Consider the following 24,494-nt stretch of genomic DNA (forward strand, 5'->3'; position numbering starts at 1 on the left):
AACCTTTGGTTACACAGGCCTTAGCTATTGGGGTGCAGTAGTGTGTGCCCAGTGGCAGATGCCTCCCGGGGAAGGCCAAGAGGACCCAAAACACTGCCTACGGGATTGTCTGTTCTTATCACCATGAAGATAGTCTGCGTCCTCAGCTCGAGCATCCACAGCCTGTCTAACATCCTAACTCATTCATCCATTTGTCCTATGTACCGAGTGCCTACCATGCTCAAGGCACTGTGCCAGGCGCTGTATGTCTCCACTGCCAAGTAGAAGTGACTCAAAGCCCTCTGACAAGGGCACTCCCTGGCCAAGGTCCTGCCAGGTGCAGGCCTGGATCCATGACCCCACCTTTATTAAGCACAAGTGCTTGCCATCACCATCACTGCCAAGTAATTAGATATCTCTGTTCCCTGCCAATGACCCTGCAGGTTCTGCCCCATGTGGTTATCTTCCTGTCCCCGTAGCATAGCTGGGCACTGTCAATTACCTGTGCCCTCATTGCTGCCAACAAATGTCTTGAATCCTTAGTGTGGGCATCTACCTTTGCCCTCTTACTGCCACCTGTGGACCCACCCAGATAATGTCCTCTAAGTGGGAACACACATCTACCCAGTTTCCTGCCATCTCTGTCCATGTGGTAGAGTTATTTTTGTAAACTGGGAGCTGCCTCTTCCCTGTGCCTCCTGCCACAGTGGCGTACCCCCCCCCTTAAACTAAGGGATAATTGTCACCTCCTTACTGTGCTAGCCTAGATCCACCTTGGTAGGGGGCAAGTATCTGAATCTTTATGTGATCTCTTCTTTCCTTTTTTATTTGTCTTATTTATTCAGTTATTTATTAATTTTATTTATTCATTTGCTAATTTGACTTATCGATTCATTTTATCCTTTATCTGTCCTTCCCCCCCCCTCCTGGGAGGGAGATGGGAGGAGCAGGAGGAGGCAGGACCATTCTAAGCCAACTCTTGTGGTCCTTGTGCAGTGCCATCAGCAATATCAAACCCTCTCCCTACCTAGGTAAAGGCAGGTGGGGCCACCCAAGAGGGGGAGGGGACTATTTTTATCTTTGGTTTTTTTTTCTCTTCTGGGTCTGCTGTTGGTGCAGGAGTAAGGAGGGCCCCACGGTATCCAAGCCTGGGAAAGAGTAGCCAGCCAGCCCCTCTACCTTCTCAGGGACAAGAGTAATCCCTTACCCACCCACTCTGTCCCCTCTCCTACTCTGCAGTATCAAAGAATGTGGGGGCAGGACCCCAAATCTCCTTTCCTTCTGGTTGGGGAGTTCTGGGGTTCTTGGTGTGTGGGAGAAGTTTTATAATTGCTGCTAAATAGCTGGGTTTAAAAGAAAATAGAGACACTTATTTTGGCTCTTGGTTTGTGTGTGGGACTAAAGTGGGTATGAGGGGATTTCTGGGTGCAGGAGGGGGCATGTGGCCCAGCAAAGCAATGAGGTGGCCATGAGAGCAGCCAGGGGGAGACAGTCTGCAAGCTCAGCCTCAAGGCTGTGAAGTCAGTGATGAGATCATCCTGCCTTGCTCTTGATTCTCCCCAGCTTCCCCCAAGTGTGGCCCCCTGATGTTACTGTCTGCCACCATGAAGGGGTAGCTTGCCCTGGCTTGAGACTACCCGTGGGAGGTGTCACTCTCCTCAGGAGATGCCCTGCTGATCGTGAGGGCCACATAGAAAAACATCAGACTGCACGGATATGCAGTGTTTTAAAATAGTAGTTCAGTGGAGACTAGACAAGATCACCCTGTCTCTGCTCCCCAACCCCAAGGATGAGAAACGTGAAAGAATAGAATTAAGCAGCCAAGCTGGGTTTAAAGGCTCAGGGCATCTTAGAGCCTGGCTGAGCAGATTGGATGTGGGGAATATACAATTGGTGCTGCTGGGTGGCCAGTGCATAATTGGACACAGATTTTCAGGGCCTGTCTGAAATGCAGGCGGGGGCACCCCGCAATCGGGCTAGATGGCAGATGTGATCTTGGATAGGGATATGGGCGTAGAGAGACTGGGAAATGAGGCCATGGATGGGTTGTGGGTTGGAGGGAGCAGTGTGGGGAGGAAGGGTGGACTGGATCAGAGCGGGAAGGAGCGTCTCAGGATATGCTCAGCACTCGCATGATGTTGGTATAGCCAGAGCCAGGTCGCCAGCCTGTCACCACAATCACCAGGTCCCCAATACGGAGAAAACCACGGAGCTTTCCTGGGGAAGGAAAAGAAGATGATATTCATTGAGAGACCTAGACCAGCCTGGTAATAAGAATCAGCAACCATCCCCAACCCCCTCCAAGGCTACCCTGTAGGAATTGAGGCCCTTGAAGCAAACTGTTGGCACCACAGGGAATGTAACCACTGTGGCGTTTTAAAGCTGTGCAGTGTCGATGGGGGGAAGTGGTGCATGGTTGCTAAGTAGCAAGGCTGCCCAAAGAGGTCAAGTAGGATCATATGACAATTGTCAATTCGATTTTCATTCCAGCTGTCGAGCTTTCTCCTCTCTCCTCTTGCTCCTATGTCATACTGGGCTCAAGCCACCCACCCGGCACAGACAGCAGCTGGATGACTTAAGGATGGCTCTGCCCTCTCTCTCAGCTTGACCCCCACCCCCAGCATTCAAGCTACTTCTCAGTCTTAGTGACTCTTATAAGGACAATCTGGAATCGAAGGAGAGGAGTAGGGCTTTTTTGAGTGGTGTGTGAGGCCAGGTTGAGGGACTCCTGGTACAAATGCCAGGGGAGGGAGGGAGGGAGGTCTGGGAGCTCACCACTCTGAATGCCAAATTGGACCCGGCGATCCACATCGTCTGCCCAGATGGCCTCTGGAGGGTCTCTGTAGAGCAAGGGGAAGACTCCTCGGCATAGGTTGACCTGGCGGGCAGCCTGGGCGGAGCGGGTGACAGCAATGACTGGGGCTCGAGGTCGGTACCGAGACAGAAGCTGGGCCGAGCTGAAGAAGAGCAAGAGAGGCTGGGGCTGGGGCTCAGCAGTAGAGCGCTCGCCTAGCACGTGTGAGATGCTGGATTTGATCCTCAGCACCCCACAAAAATAAATAAATAAAAGGTGTTGTGTCCAACTACAACTTAAAAATAAATATTAAAAAAAAAAAAGAGCAAGAGAGGGTTGAAACAGGAAACAAGTTTGAATTGTGGCTCTAGGTGTCACCAGGAAGCTGTGTGACCCTGAGGAAGTCATCATACTTCTCTGGGCCTTGGTTTTCTCCTCTGTAAAAAGTGACTCAAAGCCCTTTGACAAGGACACTCCCTGGCCAAGGTCCTGCCAGGTGCAGGTCTGGATCCTCCTACCACAGAATAAGAATCTACGAAAAGATATGATAAGGAGAAACCTCTTTAAAAACCATAAAGCCATTCAGAGAGTATGCATTTATATAGTACTTAATTTATATATTCTACGTAATGTCTCTTGCTAATCCTCAAACTCCATGAGAAACAGTAGCTGACATAGACCTGAGGGTACGGAGCAGGGCTATAGAGTCCAGGTGAGTTTCCCATGGTCTCATTGCTAAGATTCAGAACAAAGACTTGAACTCAGACCCACTGCCCATCTGCAGCACTTCAGAATTGTAAGGCTCTGCAGGCTAAATGGACTTGCCTCTGAGACCTAGGAACCCAAATGCCCTGAAGCCAACATGCTCAGGGATGCCATCCTGCCAGTCCTCTGGAACTAGATGATGTGAGTCCTGCTACACTCCAAGATCTGCCCCCCACACCCGGACTCTAGTCCTCACAGCCGTCTCTCTTCTTGCCCTGCGACACTGGTCTTCATCCCTGATGGCCAGACAACACTCAGGCCCATGGCCCAGTCCAGCCTACCCTTAACCCAACGCCCTGTCTGGGCTTCCCAGTGTCCCCTCACCGGCCAGTAGTGGTCAGAACGATGATGGCAGCAGCACAGCACTTGAAAGCGGCCTCCACAGCCCCGATGGCAGTCACCTCAGTGGGGTCACGGCTCAGTGGCGCTGCCCTGCGCAGCTCCTCAAACAACTGCCGGTGGTACACCGCGGCCTCGGCCTCCCGGGCAATCTGCAGGTACCAGAAGGTCAGGCTGGCAAGGGACAATGGGGCCCAAAAAGGGTTTGGGTCCCCAGGCCATTGGCCTTTCCTTATGAGTTCCTACCGCGTGCTGCATCTTTACGGCCTCCACGGGGAAGTGGCCTTTGGCAGTCTCCCCTGACAGCATGATGCAGTCTGCCCCATCCAGTACAGCATTGGCCACATCGCTGGTCTCGGCCCGTGTTGGCCGGGGCTTAGTAATCATGCTCTCCAGCATCTGGGGACACCATGGATGTCAGAGCTGTAGGAAGCACACTCTCACTGGAGTCCTTGACAAGCTACTTCTCTGACACCTAAACTCCCACAGTGCCCTGAAAATCAGGATCACAGTCACAAGCTGTGTGACCCTGGCAGTTCAGTTTCCTCAACTGAAAAGGAGGGTCACAATATCTCTACTTAACTTCACTCTTTGAGGATCCAACACTGGATGGCAGTGTCCAAAGACCTAAGATGTGGATATTCACCCTCAGTGATCCCAAGACCATAAAGTGTCCCAGCCCCAAGGATCACTCCAGACCTGAGTGGCGCAGACCACGGGCTTTCCTGCCAAGTTGCACCGCCCGATCATCATCTTCTGAGCCAGGAAAACCTTCTCAGCTGGGATTTCGATGCCCAGGTCTCCCCGTGCTACCATGATACCATCGCTCACCTCCAGGATTTCATCAAACCTGGGTGGTTGGAGGAATCAGGGCTGGAGCAGAACCGGGAGATGCCATGGAGAAGCGAGCAAGAGAAGTAGGGGGAGGGGTTTGTCCCCATAGTGCCTGATGGGGACAATGACCTAGCCTCACTTCTTCACGCCTTCGTGGTTCTCGATTTTGCTGATGATTTTGATGCTCTGCCCCTCCGGCCCCAGGGCAGCCCGAACTGCGGTCACATCGCTAGCTTTCCGCACAAAGGAGGCAAAGACGATGTCCACACCATGCTCCACCCCGAAGCGCAGGTCTAAGGCGTCTTGCTCAGACAGCCCAGGCAGGTCAACCTCGGCACCCGGCAAGTTTACGCCCTTTCTGCTGCCCAGAACGCCACCGTTCTCCACTTCGGTTACTAGTCCCTCTGGGCCTGCAGAGAACCAACTTCGGTGAGGACTGTGAAGGTACACCAGCCTTGGACCCTCAAGAGATCAGGAACCTTGTCCCACTCATTTCCCGGCCCTTGTTCTGGGCTCCTGCACCTAATAGGCCGGTTATGTCTGTGCAAGACCTAACCAACCCGCAAGTCCAGTTCCAACCCAGGTGAAAGCAGAAGTCTGGATGCTGGGGACTCCTGAGAAGAGTGAGAAGGACACATGGCCAGGGGAAGGCGTCCGTCTAAGGGCGAATGGGGGAACCAAAGGGAAAAGAATGTGCCCAGCGTTTGTGCATGGTCAGGGCGGGAGGTGAGTCCGCACCGATGTTCTGGACCACTAGGGAGATGAGTCCATCGTCAATGAAGATGCGGCCCCCCACCGGCACGACCTGGAGGATATTGGGGTAGTCCACCCACACGGTGTTCGCGTCCCCCCGCGTCCGGAACGCCGGGTCCACAGTCACCAGCACTTGGGAGCCCTTCACTATCTCCACTTCGCACTGCGGACCCTAGGCGGAGAGCCAGAGCAGACCTAAGTCCTGCGCGCACGTCCCTGACCGCTCCCCCAGCTCCGCCTCTAGCCCCGCCCAATTCCCTGGGCTCTCTGGGGTCCCCTTCTCCACCCCAGACACCGCCGGCCCCAGCCCCGCGGCTCACCCCCTGCAGGATTCCAGTACGTATCTCCGGTCCCTTGGTGTCCAGAGCGATGGCCACTGGCCGGTAGCTGAGCGGGGAAGTTGCAAAGCTCTCCACTGCCTCCCGGATGTTGGCGATGGACTCGGCGTGGTACTGGGGAGGAAGAGGAAGCGAGATTCCCAGGGAAGGTGACTAGGGCTTGGGGCATCCTCCAGCCCCGCCCTCTGCCCCCTCCATTCGCTGCAACCTCGTGGGAGCCATGGGAGAAGTTGAGTCTTGCAATGTTCATCCCGGCCTTGATCATCTCCTTGAGGCGCTCCACTGAGCGAGATGTGGGCCCTGGAACCAAAGATCCTGCTCAGACTGCTTTCCCCCCCACCCTGGCAGACAGCCAGCCCGCCACCACCCTCAAAGGCACCCCACACCACTGGGGTCCGGTTACCTGACCTTTATTCCTTAATGTAACCCCTGCACACAGGTTCCAAACTCTTTTTTCTTTCTGCAGCCAACATTCGCCCCTTTGGGGAGGCAGTGCTGCAGGGTTCTTGGAGGAAGGTAACCCAGGTAAACATTACCTAGGGTAGCTAGACCCTGGGTAAACATGTTGGCAAGTGACCTAAGTTCTGTAGCGTGGGGGTTATCACAGGGCATGAGAGGGGTAGGGTCCTCACTGACTGAGAGCTGAGTTCTAGCTAAGTTGCCCACGCAGGGCTTGAGCTGAGTTTATAATCCTCTTGCCTCCGCCTCCAAATAGCAGGGAGTACAGGTGTGTGTGTGTGTGCCACCTTGTCTGGCTTCATCTGTCATTTTACTGATTGATTGATTGATTGCTGGTCCTTGCACATGCTAAGCATGCACTGACCATTAAGCTACATTCTCAGCCATGGTCTCTATAATTTTACCTTCATTCTTTGGCGATCTCAGTCCCATCTATATGCAGACATTCGCCAAATTTGTTTATTTATTTTAAAATATTTTTTAGATGTTGATGGACCTTTATTTTATTCATTTATTTATATGTGGTGCTGAGAATCGAACCCAGGGCCTCACACATGCTAGGCAAGCGCTCTACCACTGAGCCACAACTTCAGCCCTCCCAAATTTATATTTCAGACCTTGCTTCTAAACCCAGAGTTGTATATTGGACTGACTGCCTACTCTATGTCATCCTTGGATTTTTTTTTTTTTGTACTGGGAATTGAACCCAGGTGCACTTTACTGCTGAGCTACATTCCCAGCCCCTTTTTTTTTTTTTTTGTGTGTGTGTGTGTGTGTGGTGCTGGGGCCATGTGCATGTAAGGCAAGCACTCTACTAACTGAGCTATATCCCCAGCCCTCTTTTTCTTTTTTAAAATTTAGTTATCTTTTATTTTGAGACAGGGTCTTGCCAAATTGCCTAGAGCCTCACTAAATTTGAAGCTGATGTTGAACTTGCAATTCTCCTGCCTCAGCCTCCCTACCTGGGATTATAGGCATGTGCCACTGCACCAGGCCCTTTGGATGTTTAATATGCGCCTCAAACTCAACACATCCCTAAATTTCCTACCACAGTCTTTCCTGCCCTCTTGATAATGCCGACTTCCAGTTCCTCAGGCCCCAAACCTTGCAGTCAGCTGGGTGTGGGTGTGCCTGCCTGGGATGCCAGCTACGGCAAGGGTCCTGCCACAGCAGGATCACAAATTTGAGGCCAGCTTCAGCAACTTAGCGAGACCCTGTCTCAAAAAAATAAATTAAAGGGCTGGGGTTGTGGCTCCGTGGTAGAGCGCTTGCCTCGCATGCATAAGGCCCTGGGTTCAGTCCCCAGCACCACATAAAAATATTGTGTTCATCTACAACTAAAAAAAAAATTTAAAAAATAAAATAAAATAAAAAGGGCTGGGGATGTAGTTCAGTGGTTGAGTGCCCTTGGGTTCAATCCTCAGTACCAGAAAACCAACAAAATTAATCAATTAGTAAATCCTCCCCCACCCCCACTGCATCAATCCAGTTGATCCATTAGGACATCTTGACTTCTGTACCTTTAAAATACATTCAGAATCCGCCTGCTCTGGCCACCTCCACTGCCACCACCTGGGCTGAGCCAGAAGTACTGCTGGAACAGCTCTGTCCCTGCCCCCACCCCACCCCGGGTCGATTTTCAATCCAGCAGTTTGGACGGTGCTGCTAAATATAAGTAAGAACTTGTCACCCCCGGATTGTTCAAGACACTGCAAGGCTTCCATTTTATTTGGAGGAAAACTCGACTCCAACTGTGAAAATGGCCTCTGAACCGCCACTGACCCATCCCTCCCCTAGTCTCTTCATATCTGTGCCCTGGCCCCTTCCTGGTTTCCAGCTTTCTTAGGACTTGGGCACCGATTATTCCCTTGGCCTGGAACTCTCTCCCCAGCTATCAGAGGCTCATTCTCCCACCTCCGAGTTTTTGTTTGTCTCCTTTTTTCCAGTAAAGGCTGCCCTGGCCTCCCTGATCAGGACTGTAACCTGCCTCCCGCTCTCCCACGCCCGTTGCCCCTTACTATACTCCCTTTTTATACTGTACTTATCATTTCCTAACACACTAAATTATTTACCTATATTTTTAAAATAATATATATGCATACATATATATCTTTAGTTGTCAATGGACCTTTATTTTATTTATTTATATGTGGTGCTGAGAACTGAACCTAGTGCCTCACACCTGCCAGGCAAGTGCTCTACCGCTGAGCCCCTGCCCCAGCCCTATTTACATATTTTAGGTTTTCATTTTATTTCTTGGTGGTACAGGGGATGGAAACCAGGGCCTCATGCATACTAGGCAAGTGCCCTTCTACTGAGCTACATCCCTGGCCCATTTACTTACTGTGTGTGTGGCTGGGGATTGAACCCAGGGCCTTGTGCATGCAAGGCAAGTACTCTACCAACTGAGCTAGGTCCCCAGCCCCAAATAAAGATTGAACCCAAGGATACTTTTCTACTGAGCCACACCCCCAACGCTTTTTATCTTTTTGAGATGGGGTCTTGCTAAGTTGCTGAGGCTGGCCTCAAACTTGTGATCCTCCTGCCTTAGCCTCTGGAGTTGCTGGGATTACCGACCTGCACTATTGCACCCAGCATCAAATACTTGTTGAATGAATGACTCTGTCAAACATGTAGAAGTTTTGGGCTGGGGTTATGGCTCAGCAGTAGAGCACCCGCCTCGCACATGTGAGACCCTGGGTTCCATCCTCAGCACCACACAAAAATAAATAAAATAAAATAAAGATATTGTGCCCATGTATAACTAAAAATATATATATATATATATGAAAAAAAAAAAAAAAACCACATGTAGAAGTCTCAAAGGAAGAGAAAGTTGAAGAAGCACCTTGATACACACCATTGTGTGGGGCTGCCAGGGAATAAGGTGGCCTTACCGATGGTGGCGATGATGCTGGTGCTTCGAGCAGCCACAGGCTCGGAGTCAATATCCAGCAGGCAGAGATGTTCCAGGAAGGTGTCTGCCATCGCGGCAGACAGCTGCTGCTTCTGGAAGAAGGCTGTGCCCAGCTCCTGGGTCAGCTGGGCCACGCTGGCGCGCCGCAGATATCCTGCCGGCCCTGCAGTCGAAGGGGACTCAGTAGGCACAGGCACCTGCCTTCCTCCGGGCACTTCACTACACCCTGTCCCCCTCCCCTGGGGCCCCCAGTTGTGTGTGGAGCTCTGTGTGCCTACATTATCTTATTTACTCCCAGCCGTTCCCAAAACAGGTAACATTAAATACTCTAGAATTATCCCAGTTTTATTGATAAGGAAACAAGGCCTGAGAAAGATGAAATAAATTGCCCAAGATCAGATAACTTGTAAGTAACAGAGACAGGGTTCAAATCTGTCTAACTCTGCGACTAACTTTAAACTCAAGTTCTTCTTTTGAGATGGTTCTCACTAAGTTGCCCAGGCTGGCCTCAAACTGGCCATCCTCTTGCCTCAGCCTCCTGAATGGCTGGGATTACCGGCATGGCCACCATGCCCAGCTAGGCTCAAGTTCTTGACCACCCAGCTGTACTGATCTCCCAAACGGCTTGCCCTTCAGCTACTGACTTGCCTCAGCCTCAGCCTCAGCCTCCCTTCTGTCTGGTTCGCAGTGGCACCTCATTAGCCAATCCTGGAATCACCCAGTTGCCTCTCCTGAGGCCCCTGTTTACTTCCTTCAAACCCCTGGCAATCGGCCGGCTTCCCTAACCCCTCCGGAGTATCTTCAGTCCACTCAGTGCTGCTGTAGGCCCAGGTTGGGGGCCCTGTAGCTCGATCCTGCCCAGCCCAGAGGAGCCCCATGTGCAGACGCACCTTCCATGCTCCTGCACCTGATCTGCCTCTGTGGCTCTGCTCCACGTTGTAGCACTACCAGAGGCCTGAGGCCCAGCTGGTTAAAGTGTCACCAGAGTCTTTCCTGCCAATGGAAGCCCTGTACTCCAGGGATCAGAGTCCAGGAGCCACGGGAGTGCCCCATGCTTCCTATGTTGCAGGCCCCCTCCTGGCCTGCCTCTGGGGCCTGCACAAGAGGCCGGAGCCAGTCAGTAATTTAATACAGAGGACACTCTGATAAACATGGATAGGCTCCAAACTCCTCCAACTCCCGTTCCAGATTTCTACCCTGTTTTCCCCTCTGTTCAATGATTTCCATTCCCCTTCTTACCTCCTGGAGCCCCGATTAGGACGGACATTGCTAAGTCTTTTTGGGACTGCGAGATCCATGACCTAAGCTGCTGGGGTGGAATGTTCTCCTGGACTGACATGCTTCCAAAGCGTGGGCCCAGGGCTGCCAGAACCGTGGACTGGGAGGAGAGAATGACAAAATTGCTGTTCTTATCTAAGTGAGCCAGAAAATAGAAAAGGGGCACACCCAGTAGGCAGCCCCATCCCCACACAGAACCCCTCCCCCAGACCTGCCAGCTCTCTGCCCCTGCCATTCCCCTATCTCACTTAATGCATTTCCTTTTTTTGGTACTGGGAATTGAACTGAGGGGCACTCAACCACTGGGCCACGTCCCCAGCCCTTATTTTGTATTTTATTTAGAAACAGGGTCTCACTGAGTTGCTTAGCAACTTGCTTTTGCTGAGGCTGGCTTTGAACTTGAGATCCTCCCGCCTCAGCCTCCCGAGTGTCTGGGATTACAAGTGTGCACCCTTCCTTCCTTTTTTCTTTCTTTCTTGGTACTGGGGAATGGACCCAGGGACACATTACCACTGAGCTAGATCCCCAGTCCTTTTATTTTTTTTATTTTGAGCCAGGGTCTCACTAAGTTGCTGAGGGTCTTGTTAATTGCTGAGACTGGCCTCAAACTTGTGATCCTCCTGCCTCAGATTCAAGAGTTACTGGGATTTCAGGAATGCACCATTGCACCAAGTTCCTGGTCAATTTTCAATTCATTCATACGGTCTGGTCATGAACCTGAATAGAGATTTTTTTTCCCAAGTGATATAATTCCTCCTTCTTCATACTTACTGTAGTGAGCCCCAGATGGATCTAGGAAGAGGGGTTTTAGAGTAGGGACTGGAGCCTGAAGAAAGAGGAAGGGAAGCCCTTTGACAGTGTTGGGGGACCCTCAGTTTTCCCCTTTGTTTCCCTGTCCCGACCAAGAAATAGAGAGAGCTTGCTGTGACCTGGCCAGCCACAGGTTATCTCATGCAGGATTGACCCCAAGCTGGGACCTTGAACATTCCCAGGCACTAATAAACTTGTTGCTGATTAACCATGTTGCTAAATATATAGAAGCCAAATTCCTTCCAACCTCACATAAACTCCCTAACTCCAATCCCATCCCAGCCATTGTCCCTAGTTAGAATATTCCTCTTCTTTTGGTTCCCCATAAAAATACGCTGCAGCCCTCACACTGCCCCGTATGCAAGTCCCCCTAAGAAATGCTCTGTACTGATCACCCCTGCGTGTAATGCTTCTTTCTTTGGAATCCAAAATGACCCCATCTTGGGATGGTGTAGGGAAGTCCCTGTGGAATTTTCCTGATTCCACTTTTGGGCAACCCTAGCTATGGGTTCAGCCTTTTGACAAAATAGTGGGGTTCTCTGGAAGGGCTTTGATGACATCATCCTTATCGTAACATTAGCTAGCATTTGTGTGTTTGATCACTGCCCAACTTTCACTAAGAACCTACTCGGTGTCAGGCTCTATGGATATGGTGGAGAGCAAAACAGAGAGGGCCTTTCTCATCTATGGAATCTACAATGTAGTGGGAAGACAGATGTAACCAAGTATCAAAGAAATAAATGCACAGCTCCAAACTTTGTAAGCATTATTAAGGAATCCACGACGGGGCTGGGAAGACAGTGAGGAGAGACGAGGGGAATGTTTTTCCATGAAGCAGTCAGGAGGACGTCTTTGATGGGATCATGCTTTTTTCCTCCCCCTGGTACTGGGAATTGAATCCAAGGTGCACTACCACTGAGTTATACCTGTGGCCCTTTTTATTTTGAGGGAAGTACTCACAAGCTTCAAACTTGTGATCCTCCTGCCTCGACCTCTCAAGTCACTGGGATTTCAGGTGCACACCACAGTGATTGACTGGATGGGCTCACTTTGAGATGTGAATTAATCATTATAATTGCAGAGCTGGGTGTGGTGGTACACGCCTGTAATTCCAGTGACTTGGGAGGCTGAGGCAGGAGAATTGTGAGTTCAAAGCCAGCCTCAGCAACTTAATGAGAGCCTGTCTCTAAAATAAAATATTTTTTAAAAAGGCCTGGGGACGGGCTGGAGATTTAGCTCGGTTGGTTGAGTGCTTGTCTTGCATGCACAGGGCCCTGCGTTCAGTCCCCAGCTCCACAATAAAAAGGGCTGGGGATGTGGCTCAGAAGTTAAGTGCCCCTGGGTTCAATCCCTGGTAACCCCCTCCCCGCCCCCCGTTTTTTGTTTTTTTTTTTTAACCTACAGACCATTGAATCTGTTCATTGAGCACCTCCTGTGTGGGCACAGCATTCAGGGCTTTATGTATGCCATGATTATATTGTAATGGTGGCCTAGAAGGAAGGGAGTCTCCATAGGCTGTTGTACAGATGAGGCAACTGAGCAGGGTGTGCCACACATCTTCTGTGGCTACTCCAGATTCCTTCTCTACCCTTCACTCTGCTCCCTGGCCAGGGGCTGAAGGCCTTGCCCCATGGCTTCTGCAGGTTTGGCCAGTACAGAGCAGCACCCACTGGGGAAGAGACAAGAAAAAAGAGGTTGGGCACATATCTCTCCATGTCCCTTCTGTGAAGTGGCTGTAGTCACAGTTCCTGCCAGGGGGCCCTCTCTGTGCAGATTCTAGGAACAATTCTCATCCCATCCCTAGGACCCATAAGGCAGAAGTGAGTCCTCCGTAACAAGAGCCAGGGTAAGGCACCATCCCTTGTGGTTCACCATGACCCTGCCTGCCACCCACTCCTTTGCATCTAATTCTTTTAAGAAGCATTCCTCATGGGGCTGGGGTTGTGGCTCAGTGGGACAGTGCTTGCTTAGCCCATGCAAGGCACTGGGTTTGATCCTCAGCACCACATAAAAATAAAGGCATTGTGTTGTGTCCATCTACACCTAAAAAATAATTATTAAAAAAACAAAGTTATTGTGTCCATCTACAACTAAAAAATGTTAATTAAAAAAAAAAAAAGAAAGAAAGAAAGAAAAACTCCTTAAATTATCCAGTTTGAGAGAGTCCTCCATTTCCTGTCAGAACTTTGCCTGGATACACTTGTCAGAGGCTGAAAATAGAGTTGGGATTCAGGCTCAAAGTGTGTGGTTCCAGAGCCTGATCATCACCTCTAAACTCCATATCTTCCCTCCTTTGGGACTGTCTCAGTGGAGGGAGAAAGGAAGAAGTCTCAGACTTTGGAATTGGGGGGGGGTGGAGGGAAGGAGAGGGAGAAAGAATAGGGACTTTCCAAGGGGAAATGAGAGTGGGACCTATGGTGTTAGTGTATGAAATACAGGGCAAATAAAGATAGACAGTAGTTGTCAGAAAGAATGGAACGCAGGCCTTATTCTTAGAGAACTGGGAAGGAACATGAAACTTTAAGGTTGGCTTGGAAATTGTGAATTGAATCTAGGACCATTTGGGAGGACAGGAATTTTGGAGATCCCAGAAGGAGGTATAGGGATGTGCCCCCAACAGCCCTTGTCTTGTCCAGCCAAGGGACAGAAGTTCTGACCAGATATCAGGCCAAAAATGAAAAACAGTCTGGCTGACTCTGGATCAGTGCGGGATCAGGCGAGTGATGCTTTGTGCTTTGTCACGGGATCAGGGAATCTTGGAGTAGGAGAGCTGAGGGGTGAGAAAATTGGGAAAGGGACAACAGGCCCCAGGAGCCAAGCAGAACAGGGTATCAGTTTTGTCAGGCAAGAACTCTCCCCACCTGGCCAACACACCCGCAAACACAGTTAAACACACCTGAGTCACGTAGTGTCCCACAGTCGTTCATTGCACAAACATAGATTGAGCCACACATACGCGCGCACACACCCCATAATTCACCAACGTCACACCCCCCCACACACACCCGGACTCCCACCCTTGGCCACAAGAACACACTCAGACGCGCTCTCGGTGCGCACACAGGCCAGGCTGGGTCCCCTGCCCAAGGCGGCCTTATTCTGCAAAGCGCAGAATACCCGCCGCGCCTCCTGGGCAGAGGGCCGCTGCCGCCTGCGCGGGGCGCCCGAGAGCATCGGGCCGGGCCGCGGGGTCCAGCGGCTGCCCAGCCCGCGGCCAGCAGCCGCCTCAGCGCAATGCCAGGAGGCCAGGCTGGGCCGAGAGACACGCCCAACGTCAGTTTCGTCATCTGCAAACAGAGATAAGAACCTTCGCGAGGGCCTAGTGCCACAGTGTCGCTGGCAGCCGGTGCGCGCCGTTCCTAGAGCACCGGGCGCCTGCCGTTCTGCACGTGCCCACGAGTGACCTTCCGCCTGCGGCAGAGGACGGGTGGGGCCCCGCACGCACAGAATTTGCTATTTGATCAGATATTCGCTGCGTATACAAAATGTAAGCGGGTGGGATACGGACGAAGGGCTTCTGCATTTCCATCCCCGGCAGCCCCCGGCAGCCCCCCGCTCCACCGCCTCGCCCGCGCCTATACAGGTTTCTGAAGTTTCCGTTATCTTCCCCCAATAGGTCACGCAGATGCAAATACGCTGTCTTTCCCTTTTGATGCGGGGAGTATCCCTCATCACCCATTTAGCAATTAATCTTGGACTCCGTCCATCTGAAGAGGCCGCAATTGTGCTCACAGAATTTTTCTTGGGCAAAATCAATTCGTTGAACCCCTCCCTCCGCACAAGTGAGCGGACTGCCAGAGAGGCGCTGCGACAGGGACCAGGCCTTCGCCCTTCCTCTTCCCTGCCTCCCCACCCCCGGTCCTCCCTCTCTCCCTCCCTCTCCTCCTATTCCACTGGGGATGCAACCCAGGGGCCTCCACCGCCCGAGTTACCCCCGACTTATTGTTTAGGTATTGCTACGTTGCGGAGACTACCTTGAACTTCTGATCCTCTTGCCTCAGCCTATGGAGTCTCTGGGATTATAGGTCTGCCACTCTTTTTTAATTGTGGCTCCTTGGTACCTACCTGTAATCCCTATGACTAAGGAGACCAAGGCTGGACAGGAGGATAATACGTTGGAGGCCAGTCTCAGCAATTGAGAAAGACCCTATCTCAAAATGAAAAGTCAAAAGGACTGGAGATGTAGCCCGGTGATGGAGCACCCCTCACTCAGTTCCGTCCCCAGTACTGAGGACTGGGAGGTGAGCACACGCTGAGGGAGGCGTCTGGGAAGAAGCAGAGGGAGAGAAAACACCATTAGGTAGGCTTTCTTGTCTCCTTATTTTGTTTAGTTAAATTTAGAGCACATATTGCCAGGCGGCGCTGTGGCACATACCTGTAATCCCGAGCTCAGGAGGCTGAGGAAGGAGGATCCTGAGTTCAAAGCCAGCCTCAGCAATGGCGAGGCACTAAGCACATCAGTGAGACCTTGTCTCTAAATAAAATCCAAAATAGGGCTGTGGATGAGCCACATCACCAGCCCCATTTTGGATGTGGTTGAGTGCCCCTGAGTTCAGTCTCTGGTACCCCAAAATAAATAAATAAATAAACAAACAAACAAAATAGAAATAATAAGTAATAAAATAAAAACAATTGCTGGGCTGGGGATGTGGCTCAAGCGGTAGCGCGCTCACCTGCCATGCCTGCGGCCCGGGTTCGATCCTCAGCACCACATACAAACAAAGATGTTGTGTCCGCCGAAAACTAAAAAATAAATATTAAAAAAAATTAAAAAAAATAAATAAAAATAAAAATAATTAAAACAATTGCTGAAAGCAGACACTGCCGCAGTGGACTGGGATGCAGTGGAAAGTGGGCAATAGTGTGTCCTTGCTAGGGCAGTGCTCACAACCGTGTTCCTCCTCCTATGCAGGCCCCCATCAACCTGTGAAAGATATTTTATCTCCATTTTAGGGATGAGAAAAAATGATGCTAAAAGAAGTTAGGTAATTAACCCCAGATAAAACCTATTAACAAGGAGTTGAACTCAGATCTGGTTGATTGCAAAGCTGTGTTCTTTCCACGAGCCGGACCCTGTGTGTTTAGTTTAGGAGACCCTGGCCTACAGCCCTGCCATGTGCTTCCCAGTGCAAGTTAAACTGGGCATGGCAGGTCCTGGAGTTTTTGTCCTAGCTAGGCTGGGCCCAGACTGTCCCAGTCATCCCTTGAGTTGTGTTGGGAAAGTCCCTTCTTGTAGGCCTCAGACTGACACTGAAAAAGTGAGAGGGCTCTTGTTCTGGGTGACACATGCATCCCCCACGTCAAGTCCCCCTCCCTCCACCCCAGGTCTCACTCCTTATATCTTCAACATGGAGTTGACAATGAGGTCAGATTGATAATTCTTTGGATTCAAATGGATTTAAATATTTATAAAGACCTTTCCCTTACTTTAATGAAAGACCCCAGTTTGATATAACGTTCTTTTGAAGCTTTTACCTTACAGACTTGTATACCTGGAAGATATAAACATATTAATGGCACCACAATTACATTGATGTTTTTATATTAACCAAGTTTAGCTTTTTAAAGAGATAACATAGCACAATTTTTTTAAAACAACAGCACTTGTTTAACCAGCTGTTTAATTTTTTTAAGATTACTTGTTCAAAAACTTACACTTATAAGCAACTTATACAGACCTTTTTTATATCATTTACTTAAACTTTTTTAAATTATTTAATCATATAGACTTTTATCCAGAAATTTTTTTTATTAAATTTATATCTAGAACCTTCTAGTTTTTTTTTTATCTGTTTACCCAATTTAAATTGAACCATTTGAATCACGTGAGTCAAAGATATTTTGGATCCATTTTTAAAATTTTTTTATGAGCGCTCTTTATCTGTCAATTGTCATATCACTACATGATACATGGACATACACACATACAGACATATTGACATACAACACGTAACAAGTGTAACACAATACAATAGTAAAGGCCTTGTTGCTTTCTCAGGTGATATCTCATTGCAATGTTTAAAAACTCCATAGTTGATCAAAAATAGAACTTATCAGAAAAACATTAACTTGTCTGTAGGATCAAAATCATGAGCTCAAAAAAAATACAAAATTTAAGGAAAAAGCAAAAATCCTAGAAAAAAATTGACTGGCCAGTAATTAGTAAATGCCATACAATTTACCCTCTGGTTTAATCTAGTTTGAGTTCCCATAAAAAGACACTTTTACTATTCTTTTTTTTTTATATACTAGAAAAACTTGCTCACACAAAACTGAAAATAGGAATTTACTTAATAATATAAAGTTACCATCAGAAGAGATCCCTTCAGGATCATTAAGTCACTTTCTTTGTTCTGAAGTTCTTAAAGTAGTACTAAGTTACATTAAATCACCTGGAAAAAAAAATCTTAAAAGAGAACCACACACTACCACTACCTTGTATATCTAAAATTAAGCTTTAAATATTTCCAAGACTGTTGCTATTTAATGTTATTTTAATAAGCCAGACCAACATCTTAATTTAACATTTTTTTTTCTGAATCTTACACACTAAGGGGAACAGATACCAAATCATAATTTACTATCCTTGCCTAAATTAATGCACTGGTACACCTAGTGAAATCTTTTTAGGCTACCCAATTCAAAATTGATGGAAAAAATAACACTGAATGATTGGGAGTTACTTGCCAACTTGGAAGTAGAGTTTTTTTAATTTTTTTTTTTTATCCTAAGTATCTAAGTTCTCTGGCATGAATTATCTGAAATCACAAACTAAACAATTACTTAACCCTAACTTTTAACTGCAGGATTATGCAATGCTTTAAACTCATTTAGGTACCAGATTGTTACAATAAAAAAAAAATTATCTTTTAGACACACATTTAACCTAGATTATCCCCAAGAAACAATCAGACAACTAGATAAGAAAATCTCTCTCCAGGTTTTGAACTTCCATTTAATTATGACTTTTATCAGTGGCACCATAGATTTTCCCATGAGTGGACCAGATGTTTTTACATACGGGGCAACTATAAGTGTAAAATCAAGGGTCTCAGTGTGACTGACTTTACTGCATTCAGGTGGAGTAATCCTTGCAGTGCAGGGAAAGAATGAGGAAATTCCCCAGAGCAAAGATGGCTCTGGCAGCTGCTGGGAGTTTCTCAGTCTCTCCTTTACTTACAGGATTAACTTCTTTGGATAGACCCAATTTCAGGCAATCTGGCATATCTCCTAACTTTCCAGTAGAGTCAGTTTTTATCTGTCTTAGGTCTTGAAGGGGGAAGAGGGTATGTACTTTGATCGGCTCAAATTTCTCTCTTGACTCTTTTTTTTTTTTTCTTTATGGCGGATCTGTAGACTAAAGAAGCCACCTAAGTGTTAAGGGATATCTACTGGTTTTAAGGTCCCATGTTAGTCTTAGATGGAATGAGAAAGTACAAAGGCAGGAAGACAGACACAAATATCAGACTGGACACAGAGAACGCTGCGCGGCTCGAGCACAAACCGAACATACCTGACGGATTAGGGAGAGGAGGGATACCGTCACCTCCGTCACCCACGAGTACAGTGTACTCTACAGAACATTGGAGGCCCCCCAAGATGGGCCTCCCTGAGCCCCTGGGACGTCTCCCAGGGTGGCAGGGGAGAAGTCTGAGTTCGTCAACTCCTTCTCAAGCTGCCCAGATACAGAGCAATTACGCGTAATCGTACAGACGCTGCGCATGAACAGATAACAATCAGACATAGACAGAGACACAAAATGACACGAACTGGCCAGCTTACCTCCCAGTGGTTATGGGGTGTTCCTCGGGCAGGGATCCGGACAGGGTTACAGGAGTTCTCCTGGCTGGCTCGCCAAATGAAAGACCCACCGATTCCCTGTCTAGGAAAGACGCACAAGGCACTGGCTGCAAACGCATGAGGTTTATTCAGACACAGGCGCCTGTGGGTGCTCAGCGAAACCTCAGCCGGAGCTTCGGTGAGCTGGCACACCGGGCTTTGGGGTACAGGTTTTTTATAGGGTCAAGGGGCAGGTTTCGCGCGCGCGGTAAGCAACAGGTTTCTTATTGGCTATTTTGAACCCAGCATATAGGTTACCTAAAGGGTAAAGTTATTTTTCATTTTATGTTCCTGGAACAATACCACATGACAGTTACATATGAGCATTCTGATTTTTCTGTTCCTGCTTATTAGCCCCTGTTTATTCAGGCATGCCCTGGAATCTGTTTTTCTGCTCTTTCCCAACCATCCTGTTTTTCCCTTTTCAATCGGTCACACTTAACTGATTATCTGAAAAACACATTGTCTGCAGGTTTGTGACGTGCCCTAATAATTTTGTAACTAAGCCTAAGATTGCTGGGCTGGGGTCTTTCATTAACATTTCTGATTTTTTTTTTCCTTCAGTACTGGGGATTGAACCTCAGGCCTTGCGCATGCTAGGCAAGTGCTGTACAAATGAAGCACACCTTCAGTTCCCCTAGTTTTAAGATTTTATTTTGAGATGAGGTCTTGCTAAGTTGCCAAGGCTGGTGGAGAGCTTTCGATCATCCGGCGTCAGCCTCCCAAGTACCTGGGATGTATCACCATGCCTGACTCTCTTTTTCTTTCCAGAAATAATAAGTAAGATAAATATTGGTCTCTGCTCTGGGTTCCTGACACAGAGCTCCTAAATCTCTTGTAAATTACTAAGTGATTGTGAGCTAGGAGCCATCTTTTGTTGTGTAATTTTGTGTTTAGCCCTGGTATCTCACACAGAGATACTGAACCTCTTGGAATTTCCTGGTTGATAGGAGCATCTTTTGTTCTAATGAGGCAACTCTTGGCGGGCTCCTGAATGGGGGCTTGTCACTGGAAAGACCAAGCCATGATTAGAACCTTGGAACTTTCAGCTGTACCCCTTATCCTTCGGGGAAGGGGCAGGAACTTGAGATTGACTTAATAATTGTTCATGCCTAGGTGATGGAGTTTCCATAAAAATCCTTAAACTAGCTGGGCATGGTGGCCCATGCCTGGAATCCCAGTGGCTCTGGAGGCTGAGGCAGGAGAACAGCAAGTTCAAAACCAGCCCCATCAACTTAGCAAGGCCCTAAGCAACTTACTGAGACCCTGTCTCAAAATAATAATTATAAAAAAGGACGCGGGTGCTGGGGTATGGCTCAGTGGCAAAGCACTTGCCTAGCATGTGTGGGGCCCTGGGTTCGATCCTCAGCATCACACATAAATAAATAAAAAATAAAGGTACATCAATAACTAAAAAAAAAAAAAAAATCTGGGGATGTGGCTCAGTGGTTAAGTGTCCCTGGGTTCAAACCCTGGTACCACAAACAAAATAAACAGGAAAAACAAAAACAACAACAACCCCCTAAACTATATGGTTTGGAGAGCTTCTGAGTTGGTGAACACATCAACACGCGGCCCGCTCCCACTTCACAGGGACAGAAGTTCCTGTGTCCAGGACTCTTTTTCCCCTCCTACTGGGGAACGAACCCACTCTACAATGAGCTACATCTTTTTTTTTTTAACTTTTATTTCGAGAGAGCGTCTAATTTTTATTATTAGTTTTTATTTCGAGAGAGACTCTTACTGTGTTGCCCAGACTGGTCTTGAATTTGCAATCTTCCTTGCCTCGGGCTCCTGAGTTGATGGGATTAGAGATGCTTGCCACAAGGCCTGGTCCTAGGACCCTTTGGACCTTGTTCTAGCATCTCTTTATCTGGCTGTTCCTTTGGTTTTTTTTTTTTTTTTTTTTTTTTTTTTTTTTTTTAATATTTTTAGTTGTAGTTGGACATAGTACCTTCATTTTATTTATGTATTTTTATGTGGTGCTGAGGATCGAACCCAGGGCCTCCACCTGCTAGGCAAGTGCTCTACCACTGAGCTACAGCCCCAGCCCACCATTCATATTCTTTATATATCCTTTATTATATAAAAAATTGATAAACATAAATATTTCCCTGGGTTCTGTGAGTGGTTAGATAATATAATGGAAACAGAGGAGGGGGTCATGGGAACTTTCCATATAAAACTGGTCTATTAGATGAACAAGTGACAACCTGAACTTGCCTTTGGCATCTAAAGTGGGAAGGGAGAGGTCTCATGGGACTGAGTTTCCTGTGGGGTCTCCACTAACTTCAGGCTAGATAAATGTCAGAACTGAATTGAGCCAGCTCAATAAAATGTGCCTGTAGCTCTAGCTACTCAGGAGGCCGAGGCAGGAGGATCACAAGTTCAAGGACAGCCTCAGCAAATAAGTGAGACTCTGTCTCATTGTAAAAAACAGAAGGGCAATGGATGCCGCTCAGTGGAAGAAGGCCCTGGGTTCAATTCTCAGTTTTTTTTTTTAGTTGTAGATGGACACAATACTATTTATTTATGTATTTATTCATTCATTCATTTATTTATGTGGTGCTGAGGATCAACTCCAGTGCCTCACACATGCAAGGCAAGCGCTCAACCACTGAGCTACAGCCCCAGCCCCTCCATTCCCAGTATTTGACTATTTAAATAACCAGGCTGCTTACCTGGAACTGTCCTGTCCTGAGCTCTGGACTCTACCTGGAGTCCCTTCTGTTTCTATCTGCTAAAAAGTTCAGCTCTGGGGATTTCGCAAATGGCTCCAGCTCGCTCAGTGACACCAATGATGCAGATGTAACTGGCCAACTGCATGGGCCTGAGGGGGGAAGGCTGGCAGGGATGATTGGAGAGTGGGAAACCTCATGATATAAAATGAGGAAATTGGAGTCAGAATTGCTTTGTTTTTCAGTTTGAATTTGTGCTCATTTCTAGGTATTTTTCAGCACCCCAGCTCTGTGGCACAGTCTCTAATTTTCTTTTCTTTTCTTTTTTTTTAAAGAGAGACAGAGAGAATATTTTAATATTTATTTTTCAGTTTTTGGCGGACACAACATCTTTGTTTGTATGTGGTGCTGAGGATCGAACCCGGGCCGCACGCATGCCAGTGGAGCATGCTACCACTTGAGCTATATCCCCAGCCCCACAATCTCTAATTTTCTTTGAGCTTCTGCCTGTGTTTGTTTTTGGTAGCAGGGATTGAACCTAGAGGACTTTTACCACTGAGCCATATCCCAGGCCTTTTTATTTTTTATTTTGATACAGAGTTATGTGAAGTTGCTTAGGGCTTCACTAAATTGTTGAGGCTGGCCTTAAACTTGTGATCCTCATGTTTCAGCCTCCTTAGCCGATGGAATTATAAGTGCGAGCCACTGATAGACCCAACCTGATCTTTTCTTAAAATTGGGAGCCATCTTGCCACAAAGCCATGAAAAGATAATTTCAGCTTTACTATAAATTACTGCAAATTCTGAACCTGCTTGGAATGCCTGCCCGGGCCTTGAACTCACCCATGCCTAGCTCTCTGACCAGATAGCAGCCCTCTCTCAAACTTTAGTGACACCTCATAAATATTGGCCTTCCCTGGCCAGACAAAGACCCTCTCTGAGGCTCTAATGGTCCTCATAAATTCTGATGTTGGGGCCAGCAAAAAATGTAAACTATAGTTCTGTTATCTGTAACCCCCCTTTGTGTAACTTTCTGGGCTATAAAGCTGGGCTGCAGGAAACCTGGGGTGCTGTCTTGTTCCTGCGGTTTTGGGAGGGAGAGGCAGCCCGGCTGGTCGAAATAATAAGCTTGCTTTAAATTGATTTTAATTGGAGTCAGTGGTCTTTTCTTGCGTCCTGGTCTAACACCACCACATCACACCGTTTTTTTTTAATATTTATTTTTTCGGTGGACACAATATCTTTATTTATTTTTATGTGGTGCTGAGGATCGAACCCAGGGCCTCGCATGTGCTAGGCAAGCCCTTTACCGCTGAGCCACAACCCCAGCCCCACACCATTTGTTTTTAAATGGGGTTTTCACTATGTTGTTCACTCTTTTCTTTTTAATATTTATTTTTTTAGGCGTACATGGACACAACACAATGCCTTTATTTTTATGTGGTGCTGAGGATCGAACCCAGGTCCCGCGGGTGCTAGGCGAATGCTCTACCGCTGAGCCACAATCCCAGTCCGGTTTTTAATTTTTATTTATAGACGCAATTGAATCTTTTTTTTTTTGGGGGGGGGTAGTGGGGATTAAACCCAGGAGCACTTTACCACTGAGTTACATCCCTAACCATTTTTACTTTTAGTTTTAAGACAGTTCTCACTGATTTGCTTAGGGCTTCACTAAGCCTCAGCCTCCCAAATCATTGACCACTCCCATCTGTTTTCAAAGTTAATGCCATCCCACTTATTGATTCTTTCCCCCCCTTTATTGATAATGTGTTCTGAGCTATAGGAGTTCTATTGAGAAAAGTCCTTGTCTACCACTCTATGTTGGAATGTCTCCCCCGTGTTTTCTTGTTTCAGTTGCAAAGTTTCTTATCCTAGATCCTAAGAGTTTTATTAATGTGCAGTTGTCCTTTGTCCAGGGTGAGAGATAGGGATCCATAAGGATATCCAGTTTTCTCAGCACCATTTATTAAAAAGACCTTTAATGCCAGGTATGGTGCTGCTTGCCTATAATCCCAGCAGCTCAAGAGCCTGAGGTAGGAAGATCACAAGTTCAAAGCCAGCCTCAACAACCTAGCAAGGCCCTAAGAAACTTAGGGAGACCCTGTGTCAAAATAGAAAATGGGCTGGGGGTGTGCTCAGTGGTTAAGTGCCCCTGGGTCAATCCCCTGTACAGAGGTAAGAAGAAAACAAGTTCAAGGCCTGTAGAGCATAATGTAACATGGGGCATGTTGCAACAGAAAAAAGGAAACTTAACTTGCTGGCTGCTACCCGCTTCCCAGTCCTGGGGCCACCTGTGGCTAAGAGAGCACCTAGCAATTAGCCAGAAGGCATTGCTGTGGGTTGTGATGAAGAATCAGACCACCTGTAGGATAGGCTCAGAACCCTTCTGCCCCTCAAGGACAGCTTGTGTCTCCCATTACTGCCTGTAGGATGGTGTAGATGTAAATTCTTCCCACCCTGCTCACCTTTACCCTGATTGGTTCCTGTACATTATATTAGATGTGTGTGTTTTCTCATTAAAGAGATCCTGCTTTGGTCTGGGGATGTAGCTCAGTGGTTAAGCACCTTGGGTTCAATCTCTGGTGCCCCCGGCCCCCCACCAAAAAAGGTCTGTCTTTTCTCTACTTTGTGTTTTTGGCACCATTGTCCAAGATTAGATGACTGTGTCTGATTGGGCTTGTCTATGTGTTTTCTATTCTATATCATTGGTT

The 24,494-nt window shown here is 47.9% G+C and overlaps 1 protein-coding gene across 1 annotated transcript; it reads right to left on the reverse strand.

The window, feature by feature from the left end:
• Positions 1-2,026: 2,026 nt before the first annotated feature.
• Pklr (pyruvate kinase L/R) lies at positions 2,027-10,517 on the reverse strand. The gene is made up of 11 exons (XM_076861321.1): positions 10,418-10,517; positions 9,159-9,341; positions 6,011-6,102; positions 5,785-5,916; positions 5,450-5,636; positions 4,851-5,121; positions 4,577-4,727; positions 4,124-4,276; positions 3,863-4,029; positions 2,755-2,936; positions 2,027-2,196 (listed from the first exon to the last, which is right to left on the reverse strand). The coding sequence occupies exons 1-11, from the start codon at positions 10,515-10,517 to the stop codon at positions 2,090-2,092; spliced, it is 1,725 nt and encodes a 574-aa protein (XP_076717436.1). The 3' UTR covers positions 2,027-2,089.
• Positions 10,518-24,494: the final 13,977 nt, after the last annotated feature.

This window comes from Callospermophilus lateralis, chromosome 7 (genome assembly GCF_048772815.1).
Source record: "Callospermophilus lateralis isolate mCalLat2 chromosome 7, mCalLat2.hap1, whole genome shotgun sequence".
Classification (NCBI taxonomy): Eukaryota; Metazoa; Chordata; class Mammalia; order Rodentia; family Sciuridae; genus Callospermophilus; species Callospermophilus lateralis.

What these genes read in the sequence shown, in the direction of transcription:
- Pklr (XM_076861321.1), bottom strand. Translation starts at nt 10,517, where the DNA reads ATGTCAGTCCAGGAGAACATTCCACCCCAGCAGCTTAGGTCATGGATC. An exon ending in CCGTGGTCTGCGCCACTCAG is followed by an intron (nt 4,277 to 4,576) that starts GTCTGGAGTGAT and finishes TGGTGTCCCCAG; the next exon opens with ATGCTGGAGAGCATGATTAC. An exon ending in GTTCTGACCACTACTGGCCG is followed by an intron (nt 2,937 to 3,862) that starts GTGAGGGGACAC and finishes GCTCTTCTTCAG; the next exon opens with CTCGGCCCAGCTTCTGTCTC.